Genomic DNA, 23,048 nt, shown 5'->3' with positions numbered 1-23,048 from the left:
TCTTGACTCTTTTCTTGTGTTACGATCTATCACACTGTTTGATTTGCGAATGTTGAACCACACTTGCATCCCAGGTATGAATCCCACTTGGTCATGATGGATAATCCTTTTAATGTACTGTTAGATCCTATTAGCTAGAATGTTGTTGAGAATTTTGGCATCCAAATTCATCAGGGATATCGGTCTGTAATTCTCCTTTGTGATGGGGTCTATGCCTGGTTTGGGGATCAAGGTAATACTGGCCTCATAGAATGAGTTTGGTAGTTTTCCTTCTGTTTCTATTTTTTGAAACAGCTTGAAGAGAATGGGTATTATTTCTTCTTTTAATGGTTGGTAGAATTCCCCGGGGAATCCGTCAGGCCCTGGACTCGTTTTGGGGGAGCTTTTTGATCACTGCTTCAGCCTGTTCATAATTAATCAGTCTGTTTAAAAAATCAATTTCTTCCTGTTTCAGTCTTGGTGGTTTATTGGTTTCCAGGAAGGCATCTATTTCTTCCATGTTGTTCAATTTATTGGCATAACGTTGTTGATAGAAGTTTCTAATTATCCTTCCTATTTCATTTGTGTTGGTCGTGATCTCTCCCCTTTCATTCATAATTTTATTAATTTGGGTCCTTTCTCTATTCTTTTGAATAAGTCTGGCCAGTGGCTTATCAATCTTATTTATTCTTTCAAAGAAGAAGCTTCTAGTTCTGTTGATCTGCTCTACTGTGCTCCTGGTTTCAAATTCATTGATCTCTTCTCTAATATATATATATATATATATATATATATATATATATATATATATTCCTGTGGATATATACAGTATATATAGAAATGTATATATATGTATATATTTCTAGTTTACACTTCTACTAAGGATGTAACCCTTTGAGTGTCTCAGATTTATGTGAAAATTTTAGTCCCAATTCTCCACCTCGTGAACACCTAAGGCCTTGTTTCCTGTCTCTATAAGGTTTTAAAATCTCAAGCCTCTGAGATACTGTGATTGAGAAATGCTCCCAGGGCTGTTGTGGCTTCTACATCCACTCACCACTCTTTTTTTTTTTCAATTTTTTCTTCATTTTGGAACCCTACATTCATGTTTTCCTTTATTTTGTTGAAAGGTCAGCAGTGGGGCTGCCTGGGTGGCTCAGTCATTAAGTGTCTGCCTTCGGCTCAGGTCATGATACCAGGGTCCTGGGATCGAGCCCCACATCGGGCTCCCTGCTCAGTGGGAAGCCTGCTTCTCCCTCTCCCTCTGCCCCTGCTTGTGTTCCCTATCTTGCTGTCTCTCTCTCTGTGTCAAATAAATAACTAAAATCTTAAAGAAAAAAAAAGAAAAGAAAGGTCCGCTGTGCAAACATTTATTTTATCTAGTTTTTCTAGGAATTTTATTTTAAGGAGGAAAAATACTATTTTTATTTATTTATTTATTTTTATTATGTTCAGTTAGCCAACATATAGTACATCATTAGTCTTGGATGAAGTGTTCAGTGATTCAGTAGTTGCATATAACACCCAGGGCTCATCACAACACGTGCCCTTAATAGCTATCACCAATTTACCCCCTCTCCCACCAGGGGAGGAGGGGCCCCTCTGTAACCCTCAGTTTGTTTCCCTGAGTCCATTTGCATCGACATGGATGGAATTGGATGGAATTATGCTAAGCGAAATAAGTCAAGCAGAGAAAGACAATTATCATATGGTTTCACTCATATGTGGAACATAAGGGATAGTGCAGAGGACCACAGGGGAAGGGAGGGAAAACTGAATGGGAAGAAATCTAGGAATTTTATATTGAGACATTTTGTTATTATTGTTCCTTGGTCCACTGTATTGAATGTTCCCATTTAGTAGATGAGAAACTAAGACACTAAAAAAGAAGTGAGTGGTCCAAGGTCATACTACTGGGTCAACAACTGAACTGGTGCCAGAACCAACTTTTCCTGATTCCTATAAGTTCTTCTCTGGGCAAATCTCTTCATCTACCTTTTTTACCCAAATATTCTGTCATTTTTAGTCCTATGAGGATCTGGTTCAGCGTCTGGAGCCAGTTATAATGGAGCTAGAACGGCAGGAAAATGTACTGGTGATCTGCCATCAGGCTGTCATGCGGTGCCTCCTGGCCTACTTCCTGGATAAGAGCTCAGGTACCACTCTCCTCTCTGTTCCTGGCATAGGGAACTGGATATGATTGGAACCCTGACACCAGCAGTCTGTGGTTTATATCTTAGTGGTTAAGAGCACAGTATCTAGAACAAGAATCCTTGAGGTCAAATTCTTGCTCTGTCACATACTAGCTTTGGTAAATTACTTTAGCCTCTCTGACCTCAATTTCCTCATCTGTAAAATGGGGAGAACAATAATAAAATTTAAATAAATTAACATATGTAAAGAGCTTAGGACAGTTCATGACACATAGTATGGGCTACATAAGTGTTAGCTGCTGTTATTAGTATTAGTATTATTCCGAGTTAATGTTTTCAAAGCCAACCTTAACAGTAAGAATCAACCTGAAAAAGCTGAGACAGTACTTCTCTAAAACATGCTGTCATCAGTTGGTAATGGGACCTTTTGTTGCCTCATGATCCTCATTATAGGTTTCTGTCTTTGCTGTGGGGACAATTTCTCCCCCAAGATAGTGATATTTTCATTTTATTTTTTAAATGATAATTTCTTTTGTAAAAGATATCTAGACATTGTAATTTACAAAGTATCTATACACTGACAACATATGCTGAACTGCAAACTAGGGAAGGGAGCCTAGTAAGGGACTGTTATGTCACTCTTTGGTTTGACAGTCCATTTCTGATGTGGATGCTGAAGCATTAGCATCTCCAGGATACTGTGAGGGTGTGTGAGGACCTTGCAAAGTTATACTTGAAAATTATATTGTGCAATGTCCTGCAGACTTGAGTCTTCTCTACTATGCTAGTTTCCCAAAAAAGGGAACTTGTAATATGGAGTCATCCAAAACTGAAACCTGGGGAACTTGAGAACTTGATATTAGACAAGTCATTTCCTCTGCCTGGTTCTCAGTCTCCTCACTGGAAAGGGGATGGGGTTTGGGGTGAGGGCTTTTGTGCTACTAGATTCCCGATAACTTCCAATCTCTATTGCTTGGTACTGTCTTTGAGACCATGAGGCAAGCACTGTAACCCTGACTGTGCAGATGAGGAAGAGGAGGCTCTGAGAGGTGAAGTGACTTACCCAAGGTTGTGGGGCTTAGAGGTCAGGGAGGGGTGTCAATCTCAGGTGCTTTCCAGAGGACCCCCGCCTCAGACATATGTAGATTGAGGGAGGGGCACATGCACCTGTCATTCTCACACTGCTTTACCTACTTCCTACCTTCTTTCATACACAGGTCACATCAGCTGCTCCCAGCTGCCCTGGGAGCTGGGCCAGGCAGTGCTGTGTACATGCTTTTACCCCTATTACTCAGTGAGGACACTTGAGGCCCAGAGAGATGATGTGACTGGGAAAGCAGACCCACAGGACCTCAGAGCTGGGGCATCCTCAGAGTACATCTGTCTAACCCAATCCTGTGCTGTGAGAGGTGGGATCTCTGAGGGCCAGAGAGAGAAAAAGCTGGGCCAAGGTCGCTTGTCCAGGTGGTGGCAGAGCTAGGTCAGAGACCTCAGGCAAGTCACTTCCCTCTCTGAGTCCATTTTGTAATGTGTGCCATGGGGAACAGTGACCCCTGCAGAGTATCAGCAAGGATGGAATGAGATCTTTCACCCAAAGCACCGGGCCCCAGGGCCTGATAATGATGATTATGACAAAGATGAGAAGGAGCAGGATGGATGCCCAGGATATCACCAAACCTGATGTCTCAGGAGGCTGGGAAGGTGGCGGTGGCCTTAAAAGCCCAGGATGAACTTTGGGGACAAGAAAGCTATGAGGGGTTTGGTTCTGGCTCAGTGAAGGGAGATAGTCTAGTGGTAAGGGAAACCTGGGTGGTTGAGGGTGGTTGTTGTTGGAGAGTGGTGAGAGATGGGGGTGTTGCTCCCACAACACCATGAGCCCCTCCAAGGCAGTGGCAGCTGGCTGCAGTGGGCAGAGCATGCATTTAGCCTCAGAAGATCTTAGGTTCAAGCCCCAATGCTGCCACTTCCTGACTGTGACATAGGACAAGTGTCTTTCCTCTCACACCCTTAGTGTCCTCATCCGTGGAATGGGCCTGATCATCTCCTTCTCTCAAGGATGTCTAATAAATGAAAACCTAGGCTCATATAAGAAATGGTACATAAATATTCAAAACAACTTTATAAATAATAGTCAACAACTGGAAACAAGTGAATCGAAAAATGCTTGTCCATCAAGTATAAGAAAGCACAGGCCTGGGCTGGAAAGAAAACTGTGGGAGCTGCCAAGGTACATGTATACCTATTCAAGGGCCCTGGCACATAACAAGGCCTTGGAAAACACTTGCCAAGACACATTTGTGGACCTTCATGCTAGAAGAGCCTGTGAAAGGCCTGAGGTTGGGGGAAGGAGGGAGGTCTTCCTTGGTCTCATGTTTGCCCTGTGAGTGAGGAGATAAGCCACAACCCAGATGACCAGCCTGTCCCTCCTGAGGAACTCACAGTATGTCCACATTCCCCAAGGCCTTCTTTCCTCTCTGATCTAGAGGCCACCTTTCTGCATTCTTCCTCACTGCCCACCCTGTTCTCAGTAGTGCCCGTTGCAGAGCGTGGGGGAGTGTGACCCTGATGAAGCTGACCATAGGAAGGGGGTATGGAAGAGGAAGCCTGAGGAGCTGGTACCCTCCCCAATACCTTGTCTCTGATGGCTGCTTTCTCCTCCTTTCCAGATGAGCTGCCATATCTCAAGTGTCCTTTGCATACAGTGCTTAAGCTCACACCTGTGGCGTATGGTGAGTGCCCCCACTCTCATCTGAGGAAAGACACATAGAGGGCATGAGCATGCTTCCAGTGCATACCATTTGCCCAGCAGAGTCCTAGGGGAGGTTTCTTGGATGTGTGATTGGATGTCCTGGTGAAGGAAGAATTGGCAGTAATAGGATGAGAATAGGGAAGAACTGAGATAGCCTCTAAATCCAGGGCCTGTCCTACACTTTCTCTGGCTCTACCAAAGTACCAAGAATGGAACACTAACCTGTAGAAGAAGAGGTCCCCGAAGGGAACCAGAGGAATAAGTGTAGGTTGGGCCAATTTGAAGAAAGAGCTCAAAGATTGGCCTGGTCTGTTTAGACTGTCTCTTGGGGCATTAGTTTGTTATGAAATATTCATGAGCAGGGGAGAGAGAGACTCAAATATATTCTGGGGTGTGAATAGGAAAGACAGTGCACTGAAGCCCAGAGTAGGTTGCAATCCACAAGGATGGAGCTAAGGGGGGCTTCCATAGGCATTGGGCCTCCTCTGCCAGCCCCCAGGCCCCAGTGATACCACTCTCCTTTTTCTTCAGGCTCTCAGAACTCCCACGTGACCTTCCACACCTCTGTTGTTGCCATAACCATTTTGTCCTCTAAATAAAATTTACCTGGGACTGATTGCCTTAAGGCAGTGGCCCCAGGACTCTTCCACCACTTCAGCACTTAACACAGATTACCAGGTCCACAGGGCTCCATCACTATTATATAAATTAGATTGCTGTCTCACAGAGCACAAGAGTCGGGGGAGTCCCCAGAGATCATCTATTCTCATCTTCCCATTCACAGTTGAGCAACTGAGGCTCAGAGAAGTCTGAGACTATTAGGGGCAGCTGGGAGAACATCCCTTTGGCTTCTCTTGGACCTGGTGTCTTCCCCATACATCACACAGCTGGTCTACATTCCCCTCCCTACAGAGTAGTCACAATCTGCACACAGTGTGGAGCTCAGGGTATGGGTGGTGATGGGTGAGGTAGCGAATGACAGCTTAAGGAAGATCTGTGCTTACCTTGGGGGCTTATGGATGGACTGGTTGTTCTTTTCTGAGGCTGCAAAGTGGAGTCCATCTACCTGAACGTAGAAGCCGTAAACACACATCGGGAGAAACCTGAGGTAGGTGAGGGGCTCTGTGGCCTAAGCTGGCACATGGTGAAAACACCCACCTGCACGGAAAGGCCACCCCAATCCCACAGAGCTTGGGTGTTTCATACCAACAGGTAGAATAACCAGCATCCAGAAATGCAGGAACCATGTCCTAGGCCTGAGGTGCCATAGGGATGCAGGGCTAGAACAATCCCATATCCCCAAAGTCCTCAGGTTGAGATTCCCCAGAGACTTGCCTGAGAAAAGGGTCAGGATCCAGGCCTGGCTGAAGGAGGGGAGCCTGGCAGCGAGGACAAGAGGCAGGGGAGGGGCTGGTGCTCCACAGTGTGAGCTCCTTCCTATTGATCCTGGGCTCTCTCCTCTCAGAATGTGGACATCACCCGAGAACCTGAGGAAGCCCTGGACACTGTCCCTGCCCACTACTGAGCCCTTTCCAAGAAGTCAAACTGCTTTGCTCTCACTGTCTCCCACCTTTAAGAGCTGCTATCCTTGCACTTCTCTTACCTTAAGACCCTGGACTTGGCCTACTGGAAGAGCCCTGCTTCCAGTGAAGAAGCCCTCAGCAGCTCCAAAACAGGTCTTTATTTCTAGCTACAACCAAGGAGCTGTCTAGCTCAGAAAGAAATTTTTTCTTTCTTAATTACTAAACCCTTATCAATAAAGACTTCTCTTGCTGCCTACAAAAGGGGAGAGGAAGTCATTGTGAGGCTTCTCCCAGAGGATCTTCTTAAGATCCCAACCTTGTGAAATGCTTCTGCTGCTGTGGCGTATGGAATGGATGAGGGCTTCCTAGAGGGAAGGGTTCTGGGGTAGCACCTTTAAAGGCGAGGGAGGAGATAGGTCTCTGTGAGTACATATGGGCCTTGTTCCTTGGTGGGCAGCATGGCTGAGGACCTGACACCTTCATTCCTACACTCAGAAGAATCTGTACCTGGACCACAGTGTTCCTTTCTTCTCTAACTCCTGGTGCTATCCTGAGTGATTTCACTGTCCATAAAAATTATCCAAATAATACACTGGCCTCCTAGTACCCTGACCCCCTCAACTCCAGTGATCATTTCCCCCTCAGCCATCCACCCCATGGATCTTAGCATCATCTAGACATCCTGCCCCCAGTATGACTTCTTAAATACAAGGATCCCACTATCTTACCACTGGCCCCCAGTCCTTACAACTCTCTGTGTCATCCACAGGATCCCTAGAAGCATGCCTCCCACATAGTGGGCATGTGAGTAATATTTCTTGAATGAACAATATTTGTTCTTGTACTGCATCAAGAGTATAATCCTTTGATTCCTTCATTGTCTTCCAATCCACCAGTTCTCTTCCTCCTCATTGTTCTACCATCCCTAGCCAGCTTGAATCCTATATTCCATTTCTTCAGCCACTCTCCATGCACCTAGGTATCAGCAACCCAGTGGTGACGAGACAGACTCAAATACTCACTGCCTTGATTCCTTTGTTCTTCCATCATAGCCACCAGCAATACCCAAACCTTGTATAATCCACATTATCCTTTTTGGGAGGAACTACTTTTTGAAACAAACCTACATTTATCTGCTTCCACAGCCACTCTTAAATCCTATTCAAAGTCAGGTTCACCCTCTATCCCTCGTAATCTATCCAATCCCACCTTCTCAGGCATGGGCTACTTCAGTCAATTCTTGACTGTTCTATATCTATCTCCTGTTTGGATTTTGCCCCCACACTCTCTGCAACATGCTCAGATCTCTCTCCCCTATCTTCAGAAAACGCTCTCTTTTTCATGTGTCCACATCTAGTCCCACTCTATCTCTTCATTCTTATGCAAATTTCCCAAAATGAATCTGTATTTACTGTCCAGAACCCTCTCCCTTTGCCTTCTATTACAGGCTTTCCCCATCCGTATCTTTGCTCAAGCTATAATCCCCTTGCCTGCTGTGCTTTCTCCAGGTCTCTATCCCATTGAAATCAAACTTTCATTTTAACCTAAAGCTGCAGCCCACCTTCTCTGAAGAGCTACACTCATCTCTAGTTCTTCTATGAACCTGAAACATCACTCACAACAATGTAAGCACATTAAAAAACAGACAAAAAACCAATTCATCTTGCAAATTTAATGTAACTCTGATACCAAAATATGACAGCACACAAAAAGCAAACAACAAAGCAGGATCAGCAAGCAGATTTTTCATAGCGTGTCACCCTCAGCTGATTGATAATATCTGCTTATACTGCCGTGTGGACAAAAATTCCAAGGATGTACATTGGCTCCTTGGGAAGAACTGCTGCAATTCATTAGCTGTATCTGTAAACCTGGGAAATAAACCTGAAAACAAAACACCAAACAGGAACACATTTTAGCACCAAATATACTGTTTTCTCACACTTCCTTCATTGTCCTCATCTCCCCACCCAAACCTCCCGCTTTGGGGTTTCTTGTAACATTCCCCAGCTCTTATACCCACCCCATGGGCCATGGTTGTGCAAATGTTGTAATTACCTGAAACCTCACTAGCCATAGGAGAAGCTACAGGCACCAAGGCTGGTGGCTCCACCACCAAAGCCAGCACCATTTCTTGGTCCACTGCTGAAGCCAGCACCTGTGCTTGGTCCACTGCTGAAGCCAATGATAGAACTGGGTCCACCACTGAAGCTGGTGCTGGTGCAGGGTTCGCCAATAAAGCCAGTGCTGGTGTTGGAACCACTGCCAAGGCCAATGATGGTACTTGGTCCTCCGTTGAAGATGTTATTAGGCCCAGCACGAAAGCCATCACTGATGCTGAGGCCACCACTAAAGCCAGCACTTGTGCCAAGTATGCTGTTAAAACCAGCATTGGTGCCCAGTCCATCACCAAAGCCATTGCTTGAGATCAGTCCACCACCAAAGCCAGCACTGGTGCTCAGTCCATTACCGAAGATAGCACTAGTTCCTAGTCCACTACCGAAGACAGCACTGGTGCTCAGTCCACCACTAAATCCAGCACTGGTGCTTAACCCATTGCCAAAGATGAAACCAGCAGTGGTACTGGATCCATCACCAAAACTAGCACTGGTAGCACCACTAAAGCAGGTGCTAGTGCTAGGAGGGCCACCAAAGCATAGATTGGTGTTAGACACACTGCCAAAGGAGAGGCTGGTGCTGGGAACTCCACCAAAGCCATTGGTGGTACTGGGGGCAATGCCAAAGTCTGTAGTGGTGCTAAGTGCCCCACTGAAGTCAGCACTGGTGCTGAACACACTGCCAAAGCCAGAGATGGTGCTGGGTGCACTGCTGAAGCTGGCACTAGTGCTGACAGCACTGTTAAAACTAGCACTGGTGTTGAGTGCACCACCAAAGCCAACACTAGTGCTGAATGCACCACCAAAGCTGGCACCAGTGCTGGGGGAGCCACCAAAGCTGATGCTGGTGCTTAGTGTACCACCAAAGTCAGCGCTGGTGCTGGAAGAGCCACCAAAGGAGACACTGGTGCTGAGCATTCCATCAAAACCAGTGGTGGTGCTAGGAGAGCTGCCAAAGCAGATACTGGTATTAAGTGTGCCACCAAAGCTTGCACCAGAGCTGGGAGAGCCACCAAAGCAGACACTAGTGCTCACTGTGCCACCAAATCCAGCGCTGGTGCTAAGTGCCCCACTAAAGACTGTGCTGGTTCTGGGTATACTGCCAAAGCTGCTACTGGTAATGAGTGTACCACTGAAGCCAGCAGTGGTGCTGAGTGTGCCTCCAAAGCCAGAGCTGGCTCCACCACTGAAACTGGAACTACTGCTGAGTGGGACACTGAAACTGGAGCTGACCCCACCACCAAAGCTGGCACTGGTACAAGGTGTGCCACCAAAGCTAATGCAGGCTTCACTGTTGAAACTAGAGCTGGTGCTAGCTGCACCACTGAAGCTAATGCTGGCTGCACCACTAAAACTAGTGCTAGTGCTGGGAATGCCACTAAAGCAAATGCTGGCTGTACTGCTGAAGCTGGCACTGGTCCTGGGTGTGCCACCAAAGCTAATGCCAGCTCTGCCACCAAATCCACCACCGGGGCTGGGCGCACCACTGAAGCTAATACTAGCACTATCGCTGAAGGTAGCCCTGCTAGCTCCTCTGCTGAAGTCGATGTTGGTGCTGGCTTCTGCATTTTCTTGGGCTCTGGTCTCAATTTCAAATGAAAATCTGTTCCAGGACTGAGCATCATCGCCTAACTCTTCCCTTGTTAGGCAGTCGATATCCATGTCATCCCAATTCCAGGGCCCAGCCACAGCTTCCTCTCCAATCCCCATTTGGGCTCTTGCCTCAGCCCTTGCCTCAGCCTCAGCCGCAGCCACAGCTGCAGCTTGGACTTCCATCTCCACTGCCTTCTGGTACTGAGCAGCCCAGTCCTTGGGGTCTTTCTTTTGCACCTGAAATGGGAATGATAATCAATATAAGGGACAATAACATTTGTAATTATGTATTAAGTACATACTATGGGCTTTGTATAAAATCGATAGCAGTATTTTTTTTTTTAATTCTTAGTTTTCTGGTGCTCTATCAGTCCCAAGATCCAGTTTCAGCTCTGATAACTAAGGTGTTGTGTGACCTTGGACAAGTTACTTAACCTCACTGAGAAGATGGGAAATGATAAGACAGTACGTTATGGATTGAATGTTTGTGTGCCCCCCTGCAAATTCATATGTTAAAGCACCAGCCCCCAGTGTGACTACATTTGGAGACTGGGCCTTTATAGAAGTAGAGTTAAATGAGGTCATAATGGTTGGGCCCTGGTCCAACAAGATTAGTGTTTTTATAAGAGGCTCTTTCTCCACCGTGTGAGAACACAGCAAGAAGATATTCATCTGCAAGCCAGAGGGAGAGGCTTCATCAGAAACTGACACTGCTGGACCTTGATCTGGGACTTCCAGCCTCCCGAACCATGAGAAAATAAATTTCTGTTGTTAAGCCACCCAGTCTGTATTATTTTGTTATGACAGTGCAAGCAGACTAACACAAATTATGAAAGAAAGAATGAAACAATGTAAACTTCATGTTCAGCAGCATTCTCAGACATCAGTGAAGTTTCATACGCTTATATACTAACTGCAGGCTGCCCTATACCTGACCGTCCCTGCACATAGCCTGCCCGAGCTAGGGTACCCTTAATATGACAAGTCAGGGCAGCTCTCCTATTACCTTGCATGCAAACTTGAGGACTTTCATCTTGCTAGTCTCATGGTAGGAGCGCAAACCCCAGAAGAACTCATATTCAGGTGGTCTGTTGTTAGGGACCCTCTTGTACTCCAGGTACCTTGGAAAAAGGAGATGAAACTTGCTTCTAACCAAACAAATCTGTTGTGTAACCACTGGGCACAAGGTGGCAACCTCCTTCAAATACTAAACCCAGCTCCTGGAGAAGGATTTCTAAGACCTTCCTTCCCCAGACTCACTCCCAAACACAGTTCATGGTATTGGTCTCTGATTTTGAGTCATTTCCCTTTGGACATATGCAAGGCAGTCACTTGATGCTTTAGAGAAGGCATGTATAGGGTATGATGTCACAGGAAAGCCAAAGTATCTTGCCACCTGTGAGGAGTAAACCCAAGTTCCTGCTGGGTGTGTTGTAAACAGAGGAGCCATTCTTCAGTCACCCTGCTCTGAGCACACCCCAAAGCAAGGGCCTTCTCTTTGGTCTAGCCCAGTCCTGGAACTGTCCACTCATGGGAATTGTGGGCAGGACTCAGTTCTAGGGCATAGGATGCCCATACTACCTCTAAAACTAGTGTAATAAAAGGGCTGGTTGAGCACTTTCTGAACCAGACCAGCACACTCAGAACACTTCAGGGCCAGAAAAAGTCCCCAAACACCACTTACTTCTGCTTCACAAACTCGTCTGTGATGAGCTTCCTTACTTCCCCAAAGAGCGAGTGCCTCACCCTGACAATGGGAAAAATAACCCATAAACAGAGATAAAAACTTCCTAGATGAGGGAAGAGGCATTTCTCAACATGAAAGAGACCTCTCTAGCACATGCAGCCATCCGAATGAAGCCAGGAAAGTAGTGAACACATGGTCACTAGAAGCGGTAAGTTGAGGCTAGATGGTTCTTTGTCAGGGATGCCCCTGAAGTTCTATCTTCTATATCAGCTTAGAATGACATAAGGGTGGGAAGATGCAGCGAGTACAGGACCATTTCCCCATCTACCCAGGTCAGAACCCTGGACCCTCTACCCAGTCCAGCACCCCCACCCATTCCACCAGACCACCAAGCTGATGCAATCCTGGGGCCATCCTCTCTTTCCAAATGACAACACGGACAGCAAGCGCTGAGAGAGCCCAATCATACCCAGGGCGCAGCCCCAGCTTGCGCAGCACCTCCCAGATGACAGCTGCAAGGGGAGGCAAGAGGAGACAGGGACAGAAAATAAACATGTGGTATTCCAACTGTGGTCACCCATTCAGCTGCATGCTCAGCCACTCACCCTCACTGGCCTTGTTGCCATTCATAAAAATGACAGAATCACCATGAGAAGACCTAGTTTGGGTGTGTCCTTGGTCCTAGGGGAATAACAGGGTAGAGAGAAGGTTTATGTCCAGTGGCCATCTGCAAAAAACACACCAGCCAGCTCACTAGGCTATCCTCTACCAGATTCCTCAGACACGACAAATTCTTCCCAGTCTATGCTTCAAGCTCTATGCAACCCTGAGCAAGGCACTTGAGTCTCAGTCTCCTATTGAGTAGAATGGAAAAATCCAATCCTCCCCTGCCCAGGTTGCCAAGAGGAGAGAAGAATGCCTGTCAACCTGGGACAACCCAGGCACCCAACCAATGTGAGTCCCTTCTTTCTCTCTCAGGTCTCTCTGCCCCAAAAGAATTCTAGGCACAGCCCCAGTGATGCTCCTGTCCTTCAAGCATCATGATTCACCCACACCAGGAAGCCCTCCCTTGAGAACCAGTCTACCAAAGCCATCAGGAAGAGACAAGCAATGACAGGTCTGCTTTCCTGGGATGCTTCCTGAGAAACAGAAAACCTGACAGGAGGAATGCACAGCTCCAGGCTTCTACAACCTTCAGTCAATCATAATCAGCACCACTACCGTGTGCAGGGCTCCAGCTATGTGAGGGAGCTGGAATCGGGTTTTTTAGGCTCTGTCTTCCTGCCTCTCCAAGGAGTTGTAGGGAAAGATGACAGGGATGGGGTAGTGCCATAGACAGAAGCAGAGCTTCCCTCTTATCCCAGCCCATTCACAGCTTACATTCCCAGTATGCCTGAAGAAGATTCCTGAGTGCTGATGAGAATATATAAGCTACTTTGCTTATCAATTTCCTTCAGATTGACTCAAAACATCTGCCAAGTAAAAGAATAGCCTGTGAGATCACAAAATCCAGGTTAGGCATCAGTGAGCTTCCTGAGCATCCCACAGTTCCCTGTGTAGATAGAATTTTGAGTGTGTATGAGAAATCAGTGAGATAGTGCAGGTAAAGCACTTAGCTAAGTGGCCACCACTACAGAAAAGAGATAAGAAATGTACTACTATCAGTATCACCTTTGTAATTAGTGAGAATTTAGGGAGATAGAGAATGGGGAATGAAAAGGAGAGATGAGCATCTGAAATACATTACAGGACACGACCGGCATCAGACAGGACTAAGTTAGGAGGTTTGAGTCCTAGCTGTGTTTTACCACTGACTTGTTGTGTGACCCTGGGCTAGTCTATGTTCCTACTTAGGCCACTGTCTGTCCAACTACATAGTGATGGGGATGGATTATGAGTCTCTGTGGTCTCTCCCAGAAGGAACATGTATGTCTTTGTCGATTCAAGGCTTCCCCATTGTGCCCATCCCCCAGGGCTGCCCCTTCACCTTCTCCAGAGTGTAGCTTGCTCGTTCAATGATCTCTGGGAAATATTCATCATATTCTTGGATGACATCCTTCAGCATGTCTGTAGGAGGGGTGAGGTGGGAGCAGCTGGGCTGAGCAGGGCCACAGAGCTGCAGCCTTTTTGCCAGCCTGTGGGGTCAGTGCAGTCTGAATTCTGAACTGTGTTAATGGGAGATGCCAGCCATGGCAAAGTGTGAGGAGGGTAGGAGAGGACATATGAGAGAATGAAGAGGCTATAAAAGCAAATGGTTACTTCAGGGCATGGGAGAGAGGGGAGTGGAGAGGAGATTTCAGGGAGGAGGGCTGGTATGACTCTACCTGAGCGCTTGATGGGGATCTTTGTCTGGTCCTTAACCAACAGGTATTTCACCAACTTATTTGCCTGGGAGAAGAGGAATACATGGGGAGATCTCAATATGTTTTTAGAAAACTTGGAAGAATGACAAAAAAGAAGGAAGGTGAAAAAGAGAAGAGACTGGGCAACACTGGATTCTTACCCTTTCTTGCAAAATGGCCACATCTCAGGGTGGCGGAGGCCTCCAGCCCCATGAGATCAACCTGTAATTACTGCTACCTCTCTCATCCCCATTCAGATGATTTGAGTACATCATCAGAAAGAAGGAAGGTCCAGAGTCACCAGGTGAAAGAGAGGTCTCTGTCTCCTTACCATACCTTGTCCTGAAAATCCCCCAAACCCTTCCTATAGTGGGCCCTGACCTTACAATTGGCCACCCTAAGTCCTAGATTTGTCTTTCACTGTCTTCCAGCCAGGAATTTCATTTCCCTATCAGGATAGAAGCAACCCAAGGGCAGGACCTGGAGTTCCTCCTCTTCTTTTGGCCACCACTAACTCTGCTAGCTGTATCCCTTGGACAAGTCACTTCACTTCTCTGGGACTCAGTTTTCTCATCTGTAAGACTGGGATCTGTGATCCCTACATAGTAGGAGTTACTTTTAAAACATAAAGACACAACCTGTATGACTGTACCCAAGACCCTGGAACACGGTAACTACTGTGTAAATACCAGTTGAATTATATCCAGGTTGTAGCTAAGTATATGGATGTACTATTTCCCCACCAATCTGTGAACTGTCAGGGAGCAGGAACTATATTACATTCTTCTCAGCATTTCTCAAAGCCTATCCAAACACAGGGACTGGCTCAGAGTAAAAAGTCTCAGTAAACTTTTATAGAACAAATGAACAAACTAGGAGGATAGGAATGGAAAAGAAGTGAAAAGTTAAGGATGGTGATGTCGGAGATCTCACCTTTCGGTTCGTCTTGCCCCGGGTCCTGGTTGTAGGCTCCAGACTCAACTGGGCCAGGTAGTCATCTGCCAGGGCCTGGACAGCAGCAGCAACCTGAGTCTCAAGGGCACTTATGTTGGTCTTAAAGGTGGCCATCTTGGTCTGGGCCCCTTGGTCAACAATTTTAGTCTGGCTTTCAGCTGCCTGGGCCTTAGTGGCAGACTTACGAATCCTGGACCCTCTCTTGACCTGAACGGCAGCTGCTAGGGCTCGGTTTGTGACTTTTGAGCAGCAGGTAGAGCCTCAGAGATATCATAGGCAGAATTTGGGCCTTTATTGGCAGCCTTCTTGACCTTGAATTTTTTGGGCCAGTTAGCTACTCCTGAGGCCTCAGTCTGCCTGCTAGCTCTCTCAGCATTTGGGGTCTCTAGGAGTTCAGTGTCAGTATTTATGCCCTTAACAGTTGCCTTCTTGGCTTTGGAGGCTTTTTTAGTTCTGATGAAGGCTGCTGTGGCATGGGTAGTGGCTGCCTCATTAGTAATTTGGAATTGGGTGGTAGCTGTGTGGGTAGTGGTTGCACCCAATGAGATATCAATAGCACTAGTTATGGCCTTATTGACAGCCTTCTTAGCTTTGGAAACTTTCTTAGACTTAGTGGGGGCTATCAAGGCCTGGGAGGAGGCTGACCCACTGATAACTGGAGCCTGGATAACCTGCAGGATGTCTGGTAGGTTTAGGGCCTGCAAGGATGACTTGATCACTGTAGTGATACTCTCCTTGACAGTTGGATACTGGAACCTTGGGCTGCCTTAGCAGTAACTTTTTTTGCCTTATTGGCTTTCTTAGGCTGAGCAGTGACTGAAGAAGCCTGAGTATTGGCTGCTTCAGTGGTAGCTGAAGCCTGGTTGATCTGGGGGATGATAGGCAGGTTTAAAGCCTTCAAAGTTACTTTAGGCTTGTTAGTGGCAATCACATTGGCAGAGGAGACTGTAGGGGCAGCAGGTATGGCCTTAGTAATAGCCTTAATAGGGGCCTTCTTGGTCTTGCTTTCCTTAGGCCGGTTGGCAACTGGTGGGTCCATGGCCAGAGGGTCCTTGGTTGCTGCCAAGAGGGTATGCATCAGCAAAACACTATTCTCTTCTGTGGTCTCAGTCTGTATATCTGAGGGAAGTGAAGCCCCAGGCTCCCAGGGGGAAGCAGAGGGCCCTACACACATAGGATTATGGTCTGCTAGCCATCTGGCCTCCCTACAGCCCACCCTTTCCACGAAGGCCTGCCCTTCCTCTGAGCAGTGACCGAAGGGGAGGATAAAGGGAAGAGGTAGGGAGCAGGAGCTAAAGTCAGGCAGGTTTTCCTCTCTCCTCCTTCACCTTGCAGGGGACGACTGAGACAAGTTAGGCAGAAAATTCTTCAACTACAGGGTGGCAGGGGGCTCAAGATCAGTAAATGAACTCAGTACTGGGCGGACGACCTGGTGAGAATGCAGAGAGGCCTCACCTGGAATGGGAGCATCTTATAACCGCAGTCATTTCTCCTATCCATTTTTCTGAAAGGCCTGAGGGGAAGGGGCCTGAATTAGGGGAGAATGAGAAGGAGAGGGAGATTCACCAGACCTCCCAACTATCCTGAAAGAAGGGGGATCTCATCCAACTTTGGACCCCAAACGCTTCAGTTATTGGGTTCTCATACCTAAAAACCCAGACCACCTATCTGAACCCTAGCTCCATTGCCTCCAGGAAACTGCAAGTCAGTTCTACAGCCCCGCCCCTTAATCGTACACACGCCCCCTCCTGCAACTTAATAGTGCGCATGCGTGCCAACTGGAGCACATACGCTTTGGTGGACTGGACCGTCTGACCACCTCAGTCTCACAGACGCCCCCTGCTCTCAGAGCAGCAGAACATTTCGGACAAGCCCTTGACTCGCTCTTCCTAACTGCATCACATTTCGGTCCAACCCTTCTCCAACATCAGCCCGCTCCCTCGGCAGTACTGCTTTGCACCGCCCCTTCCCTAACACCGCCCACCTCTACTCTGCGGTACAGACATGCACCGCCCCTTCCCGATATGCCCCCTCCCTCTTTTCTGCAGTACTTCTCCGCACCTCCCCTTTCCTTAATACGCCCCTTCCCTCCTCTCTCCAGTGTGTCCCTGCACTGCCCCTTCCCCAAAACCGCTCCCCCACTTCCACGTTTGCAAGTGACCGGTCCCACCCTTTCTGCGACATCGATACCCCACCCACAAATCCAACGGTATTACGCTTTTGTGTATTCCTTGTTCCCTAATATTACCAGGTTCTGTCCCTTCCCTTTTCAAACCATAATCAACCAGGTCCTAGCCCCTCTTTCCCTCCGTCTGAACCAGGTCATTCTTGCTATACAAAATGGATTCTGCCCCTCATTTCTGGGTTCTGATCCCTACTTTCTGTGGCCCAAACCGGATCCTGTCCCCTTTCACCAGCCTATCGGAGTCCTGCCATAGCTTATCACCCTCCGGAACTGGATCCTGCTCCTTTCTACTGCCTGAACGATTGTTTTATCTTCCCGCAGTCCGAGCCGCGTCTGCATCCCTCCTTTCTGCGGCCCGAACAGAGTCCAGATCTCTCCATTATAAGGCCCAAAGGGGATTCTGCCCCCTCCATCTACCCTACGAACAGGGTCCAAGCACCTCTAAACCCGACCACATTAATGCAGTTAGCTCTGAATCCGCAGCAGATTTTCTTCACCTTAGGGTGTGTGGAGTCAAGCACATTGAAGCCATAGCCCAGAGGCTCCCACAGGGTCTTCACTAAAGCTGGGCACCTTAGCTCACCTCGTCCTCTGGAGTCCAGAAGGCGTCCGCTCTCTCCAAGCCTCTCCTTAGGTCTGAGCTTGTCGGCTTCCCCTCCCCAGCCGGAAGTGGTCCTGCCTTTTTCCACCTCCAGAGGGGTCTCCTTCCCTGCTTGTCAACCTCCTTCACTCTCGACTTCCAACTCTCCATTCTCCTCAGTGTGGTCTCTTTTCCGCATACTATAGGTTATTCAGTAATCGCTCTTTCCTAGTCCCCATTTGATTTCTCTATTCCCAACCTGTGCCCCCGTTCCTATTTGATAGTTCTGTCCCCCCTAAGAGGACTGTGCTTCTCCGAGCTCCCATATCACTTCCTACAGCCCCCTCTATGTCAACACTAATTACAGAGTGTGTTGTTGTAGTGTGTGTCTGGGTCTCTCTCCCCAGGAGCTGTTCTGGGGACAGGGGACCAAGTCATATTCCTTTCCCTCTCTCAAGTATGACCAGATTAAGACATTTAGAGGCTCTAAACAGTAAGAGACAGAAGGCCCCCACATCATATACAATTCAGAATAAAAACAGTAAAGGTAAGAAAAGTCTACCAATGTTGTTGTTGTTGTTTTTAATCCCCGATGACTATATTGATGCTTTCAATGAATATCAACTTATCTGAAAAATTTTATTGGGACCATGTTCCTCCTTTCCTGGTGCACTACGCAAGTACTTAGACTCTCTCTTGTGAAATGGAGCACTGCTCCCCAGTGCAGCAAGCAGTTCTCCTTGGGCATTTATTTATTCACTCAATCCTTAATTATACATTGAGCACATGGCTATGTCAAGGCACTCACTGGATATGGGCAAACAAAGACAAGTAGGATAGGATGCCTGTCCCTAAAGAACTCACTCATTTATGGAACATAAGAAGTAGGAAGATCGGTAGGAGAAGAAAGGGAAGAATTCATGAAGGGGGGGGGTAAACAGAAGGGGGAATGAACCATGAGAGACTATGGACTCGGGGAAAAAAACTGAGGGCTTCAGAGGAGAGGGTGGTGGGGAATTGGGATAGGCTGGTGATGGGTATTAAGGAGGGCACAAATTGCATGGTGCACTGGGTGTTATACCCAAGTAATGAATCATGGAACATTATGTCAAAAACTAGGGTTGTACTGTGTGGTGACTAACATAATATAATAAAAAATTATTATAAAAAAAAAGAACTCAATTCTATTCCTTTTTTTTTCTAAATATTGTTTTAAATAAGTTATTTTTTAAGTTTTTATTTTAATTCCAGTTAGTTCACATACAGTGTGATACTAACTTCAGGTGTACAATATGTGATTCAACACTTCCATACATCATCTTGTGCTCATCAGGACAAGTGCACTCCTTAATCCCCATCACCTAATTTAACAGATTCCCCCACCTATGGTAACCATAAGTTTGTTGTCTATAAATAAGAGTCTGTTTCTTCATTTCTCTCTCTCTCTTTTTTCCCTTTTTGTTTTGTTTCTTAAATACCACACATGACTGAAATCAAATGGTATTTGACTTTCTCTGACTGATTTTGCTTAGCATTACACTCTCTAGATCCATGTCATCACAAGTGGCAAGATTTCACTTTTTATGGCTGAATAATATTCCATTATATATATCTACCACATCTTCTTTATCCATTCATCAATCCATAGACACTTACTCTGCTTCCATATCCTCCTTATTATAAATAATGTTGCTATAAACATAGGGTTACATCTATCCTTTTGAATTAGTGTTTTTGTGTTCTTTGGGTAAATGCCGCATTAGTACAATTGCTGGATCATAAGGTAGTTATATTTTTAACTTCTTGAGGAACCTCCATTCTATTTTCCAGAGTGGCTGCACACCAGTTTATACTCCCACCAGCAGTGCACTAGTGTTCCTTTTTCTCCACATCCTTGCCAACACCTGCTGTTTCTTGTGTTACAGGTTTTAGCCACTCTAAGGGGTGTGAGGTGATATCTCACTGTAGTTTTGATTTGCATTTCCTTGATAAGGGATGATGAGCATCTCTTCAGTCTGTTGGCCATCCGTATGTCATCTTTGGAGAAATGTTTATTTCTTTTTTCTGCCCATTTTTTAAAAATTGGATTATTTGGTGGTTTTGGGTGTGTTCAGTTGAATACATTCCTTGTATATTTTGGATACTAACCCTTTATCAGATATGTAATTTGCAAATATCTTCTCCCATTCTGAGGTTACCTTTTAGTTTTGTTGATTGTTTCCTTCACTGTGTAGAAGCTTCTTATTTTGATGTAGTCCCAATAGTTTATTTTTGCTTTTTTTTCCCTCTTGCCTTTGGAGATATATCTAGTAAGAAGTTGCCATGGCCAATGTCAAAAAAGTTATTGCCTGTGTTCTCTTCTACATTTTAAAAAATGATTTCAGGTCTCATATTTAGGTCTTTAATCTATTTTGAATTTATTTTTGTGTATGATGTAAGAAAGTGGTCCAGTTTCGATTCTTTGCATGTTGCTGTCCAGTTTTCCCAGAACCATTTGTTGAAGAGACTGTCTTTTTCCCATTGGATATTCTTTCCTGCTTTGTCATAGATTAACTGACCATATAGTTGTGGGTTTATTTCTGGGTTTTCTATTCTGTCCCAAGGATCTATGTGGCTGTTTTTGTGCCAGCACCATACTATTTTGATCACTACAGCTTTGTAATATATATAACTTGAAATCTGAAATTGTGATGCCTCCAGCTTTTCTTTTAAAGTTGCTTTGGCTATTCAGGGACTTTTGTGGTTCCATACAAATTTTAGGATTGTTTGTTCTAGCTCTGTGAAAAATGCTGTTGGTATTTTGATAAGGATTGCATTAAATGTGTAGATTGCTTTAGGTAGTATAAACATTTTAACAGCATTTGTTCTTCCAATCCATGAGCATGGAATGTCTTTCCATTCCTTTGTATCCTTTTCAATTGCTGTCATCTGTGCTTATAGTTTTCAGAGTGCAGGTCTTTCACTTCTTTGGTTAGGTTTATTCCTAGGTATCTTATTATTTTTAGAGCAATTTTTAATGGGATTGTTTCCCTTAATTTCCCTTTCTGCTACTTCATTATTGGTGTATAGAAATGTAACAGGTATGTCCACAATGATTTTGTATTCTGTGACTTTACTGAATTAGTGTATCAGGTCTAGCAATTTTTTTGATGGAATCTTTCTGGTTTTCTATATAGAGTATCATGTCACGTGTAAATGGTGAAAGTTTTGCTTCTTGCTTGCCTATTCAGATGCTTTTTATTTCTTTTCATTGTCTGATTGTTGCAGCTAGGATTTCCAGTATTATGTTAAATAACAGTGGTGAGAGTGGACATCTCTGTCTTGTTCCTGAGTGTAAAGGAAAAGCTCTCAGTTTTTTTATTTTTTTCCCATTGAAGATGATATTAGCTGTGGGTTTCCATATATGGCATTTATTATGTTGAGATATGTTTTCTCTAAACTTAGTTTGTTGAGGGTTGTTATATGAATGGATGTTGTACTTTGTCAAATACTTTTTCTGCAACTATCAAAATGGCCATGTGGTTTTTATCCTTTTTTTTATTAATGTGCTGTATCACAATGATTGATTTGCGAATATTGAATCACCTTCACAAGACATGAATGAATTACACTTGATCATGATGAATGATTTTTTAATGTATTGCTGGTATCAGTTTGCTCATATTTTATTGAGAATTTTTGCATCTATGTTCAGCAGGAATATTTGACTGTAGTTCAACTTTTCAGTGGAGTCCTTATCTGGTTTTGCTATCAGTGTAATATTGGCCTCATAGAGTGAATTTGGACCATTTCCTTCCTTTTCTAATTTTTCAATTATTAAAAAAGAATAGGTATTAAATATTCTTTATTTTTTTATTTTAATGTTTTTTTATTATACTATTATAGTCACCATACAGTACATCCTGGTTTCCGATGTAAAGTTCGATGACTCATTAGATGTGTACAACACCCAGTGCACCATGCAATACATGCCCACCTTAATACCCATCACCAGTCTATCCCATTCCCCCACCCCCTCCCCTCTGAGGCCCTCAGTTTGATTCCCATAGTCCATAGTCTCTCATGCTTCATTCCCCATTCTGATTACCCCCCCTTTCTTTATCCCTTTCTTCCCCTACCGATCTTCCTAGTTCTTATGTTCCATAGATGAGAGAAACCATGAGATAATTGTCTTTCTCTGCTTGACTTATTTCACTTAGCATTATCTCCTCCAGTGCCGTCCATGTTGCAGCAAATGTTGACAACTCGTTCTTTCTGATAGCTGAGTAATATTCCATTGTATATATGGACCACAACTTCTTAATCCAGGCATCTGTTGAAGGGCATCTCAGTTCCATCCATGCTTTGGCTATTGTGGACAATGCTGCTATGAACATTGGGGTGCATATGGCCCTTCAATTCACTACGTCTGTATCTTTGGGTATAAATACCCAGTAGTGCAATGGATAGGTTATAGGGTAGCTCAATTTTTAACGTTTTAAGGGACCTCCACACTGTTTTCCAGAGTGGCTGTACCAACTTGCATTCCCACAAACAATGTAGAAGGATCCCCTTTCTCCACATCCTCTCCAACAATTGTTGTTTCTTGCCTTGTCTATTTTTGCCATTCTAACTGGCGTAAGGTGGTATCTTAGTGTGGTTTTGATTTGAATTTCCCTGATGGCTAATGATTTTGAACATTTTTTCATGTGTCTGTTAGCCAATTGTATGTCTTCATTGGAAAAGTGTCTGTTTATATCTTCTGCCCATTTTATGATTTGTTTATTTGTTTCTCGTGTATTGAGTTTGAGAAGTTCTTTGTAGATCTTGGATACCAGTCTTTTATCTGTAGTGTCATTTGCAAATATATTCTCCCATTCCGTGGGCTGCCTCTTAGTGTTTTTTGACTGTTTCCTTGGTTGTGCAGAAGCTTTTTATCTTGACGAAATCCCATAAGTTCATTTTATCTTTTGTTTCTCTTGCCTTTGGGGATGTGTCATGAAAAAGGTTGCTTTGGCCGGTGTCGTAGAGGTTGCTGCCTACGTTCTCCTCTAGGATTTTGATGGATTCCTGTCTTACATCGAGGTCTTTCATCTGCTTGGAGTTTATTTTTGTGTATGGTGTGAGATAGTGGTCAAGTTTCATTCTTTTGCATGTAGCTGTCCAATTTTCCCAGCACCATTTATTGAAGAGACTCTTTTTTCCAC

The 23,048-nt window shown here is 45.2% G+C and overlaps 2 protein-coding genes and 1 non-coding gene across 27 annotated transcripts in view; 1 reads left to right on the top strand and 2 right to left on the bottom strand.

Annotated features, from left to right (window-relative positions):
- The window catches only part of PFKFB1 (6-phosphofructo-2-kinase/fructose-2,6-biphosphatase 1), an 88,451-nt gene extending 73,589 nt beyond the window's left edge, over nt 1-14,862 (top strand). For 3 of the 19 annotated variants that reach the window (XM_044380706.3, XM_044380703.3, XM_044380710.3), the window contains 2 exons: nt 2,006-2,135; nt 3,350-4,225. In XM_044380706.3, the coding sequence (XP_044236641.1) occupies nt 2,006-2,135; nt 3,350-3,612 (393 nt within the window). In that variant the 3' untranslated portion in view covers nt 3,613-4,225. Of the gene's footprint in view, nt 1-2,005; nt 2,136-3,349; nt 4,226-4,798; nt 4,862-5,412; nt 5,534-5,924; nt 10,894-12,779; nt 13,248-14,168 lie in introns of those variants that run through there. The other 16 variants (XR_007188246.2, XR_006408551.3, XR_007188248.2 and 13 more) reach the window with 11 other exon arrangements.
- Nucleotides 8,062-18,125, bottom strand: LOC113248668 (trophinin-like). Of its 7 annotated transcripts, none has more exons than XM_057311995.1 (10): nt 17,866-17,950; nt 16,553-16,610; nt 15,077-15,175; nt 14,126-14,189; nt 13,789-13,868; nt 12,407-12,482; nt 12,271-12,313; nt 11,799-11,861; nt 11,121-11,235; nt 8,062-10,351 (listed from the first exon to the last, which is right to left on the bottom strand). In XM_057311995.1, exons 2-10 carry the CDS (start codon nt 16,595-16,597, stop codon nt 8,474-8,476), a joined length of 2,463 nt encoding a protein of 820 aa, XP_057167978.1. In that variant the 5' UTR covers nt 16,598-16,610; nt 17,866-17,950; the 3' UTR covers nt 8,062-8,473. The 7 variants fall into 7 exon arrangements, with proteins under 7 accessions (XP_057167978.1, XP_057167979.1, XP_057167980.1 ...); XM_057311996.1 differs by having other exon boundaries at nt 15,077-15,169; XM_057311997.1 differs by having other exon boundaries at nt 15,077-15,151.
- On the bottom strand, nt 11,466-11,594 carry LOC113248674 (small nucleolar RNA SNORA11). The gene has a single exon (XR_003313586.1). It is a non-coding gene; the product is annotated as a small nucleolar RNA SNORA11 (small nucleolar RNA).
- Nucleotides 18,126-23,048: the final 4,923 nt, after the last annotated feature.

Source organism: Ursus arctos, chromosome X (genome assembly GCF_023065955.2).
Source record: "Ursus arctos isolate Adak ecotype North America chromosome X, UrsArc2.0, whole genome shotgun sequence".
NCBI lineage: Eukaryota > Metazoa > Chordata > Mammalia > Carnivora > Ursidae > Ursus > Ursus arctos.
Note: the sequence above shows the minus strand (reverse complement) of the source record. Positions and strands in the feature narration are given on the sequence as shown.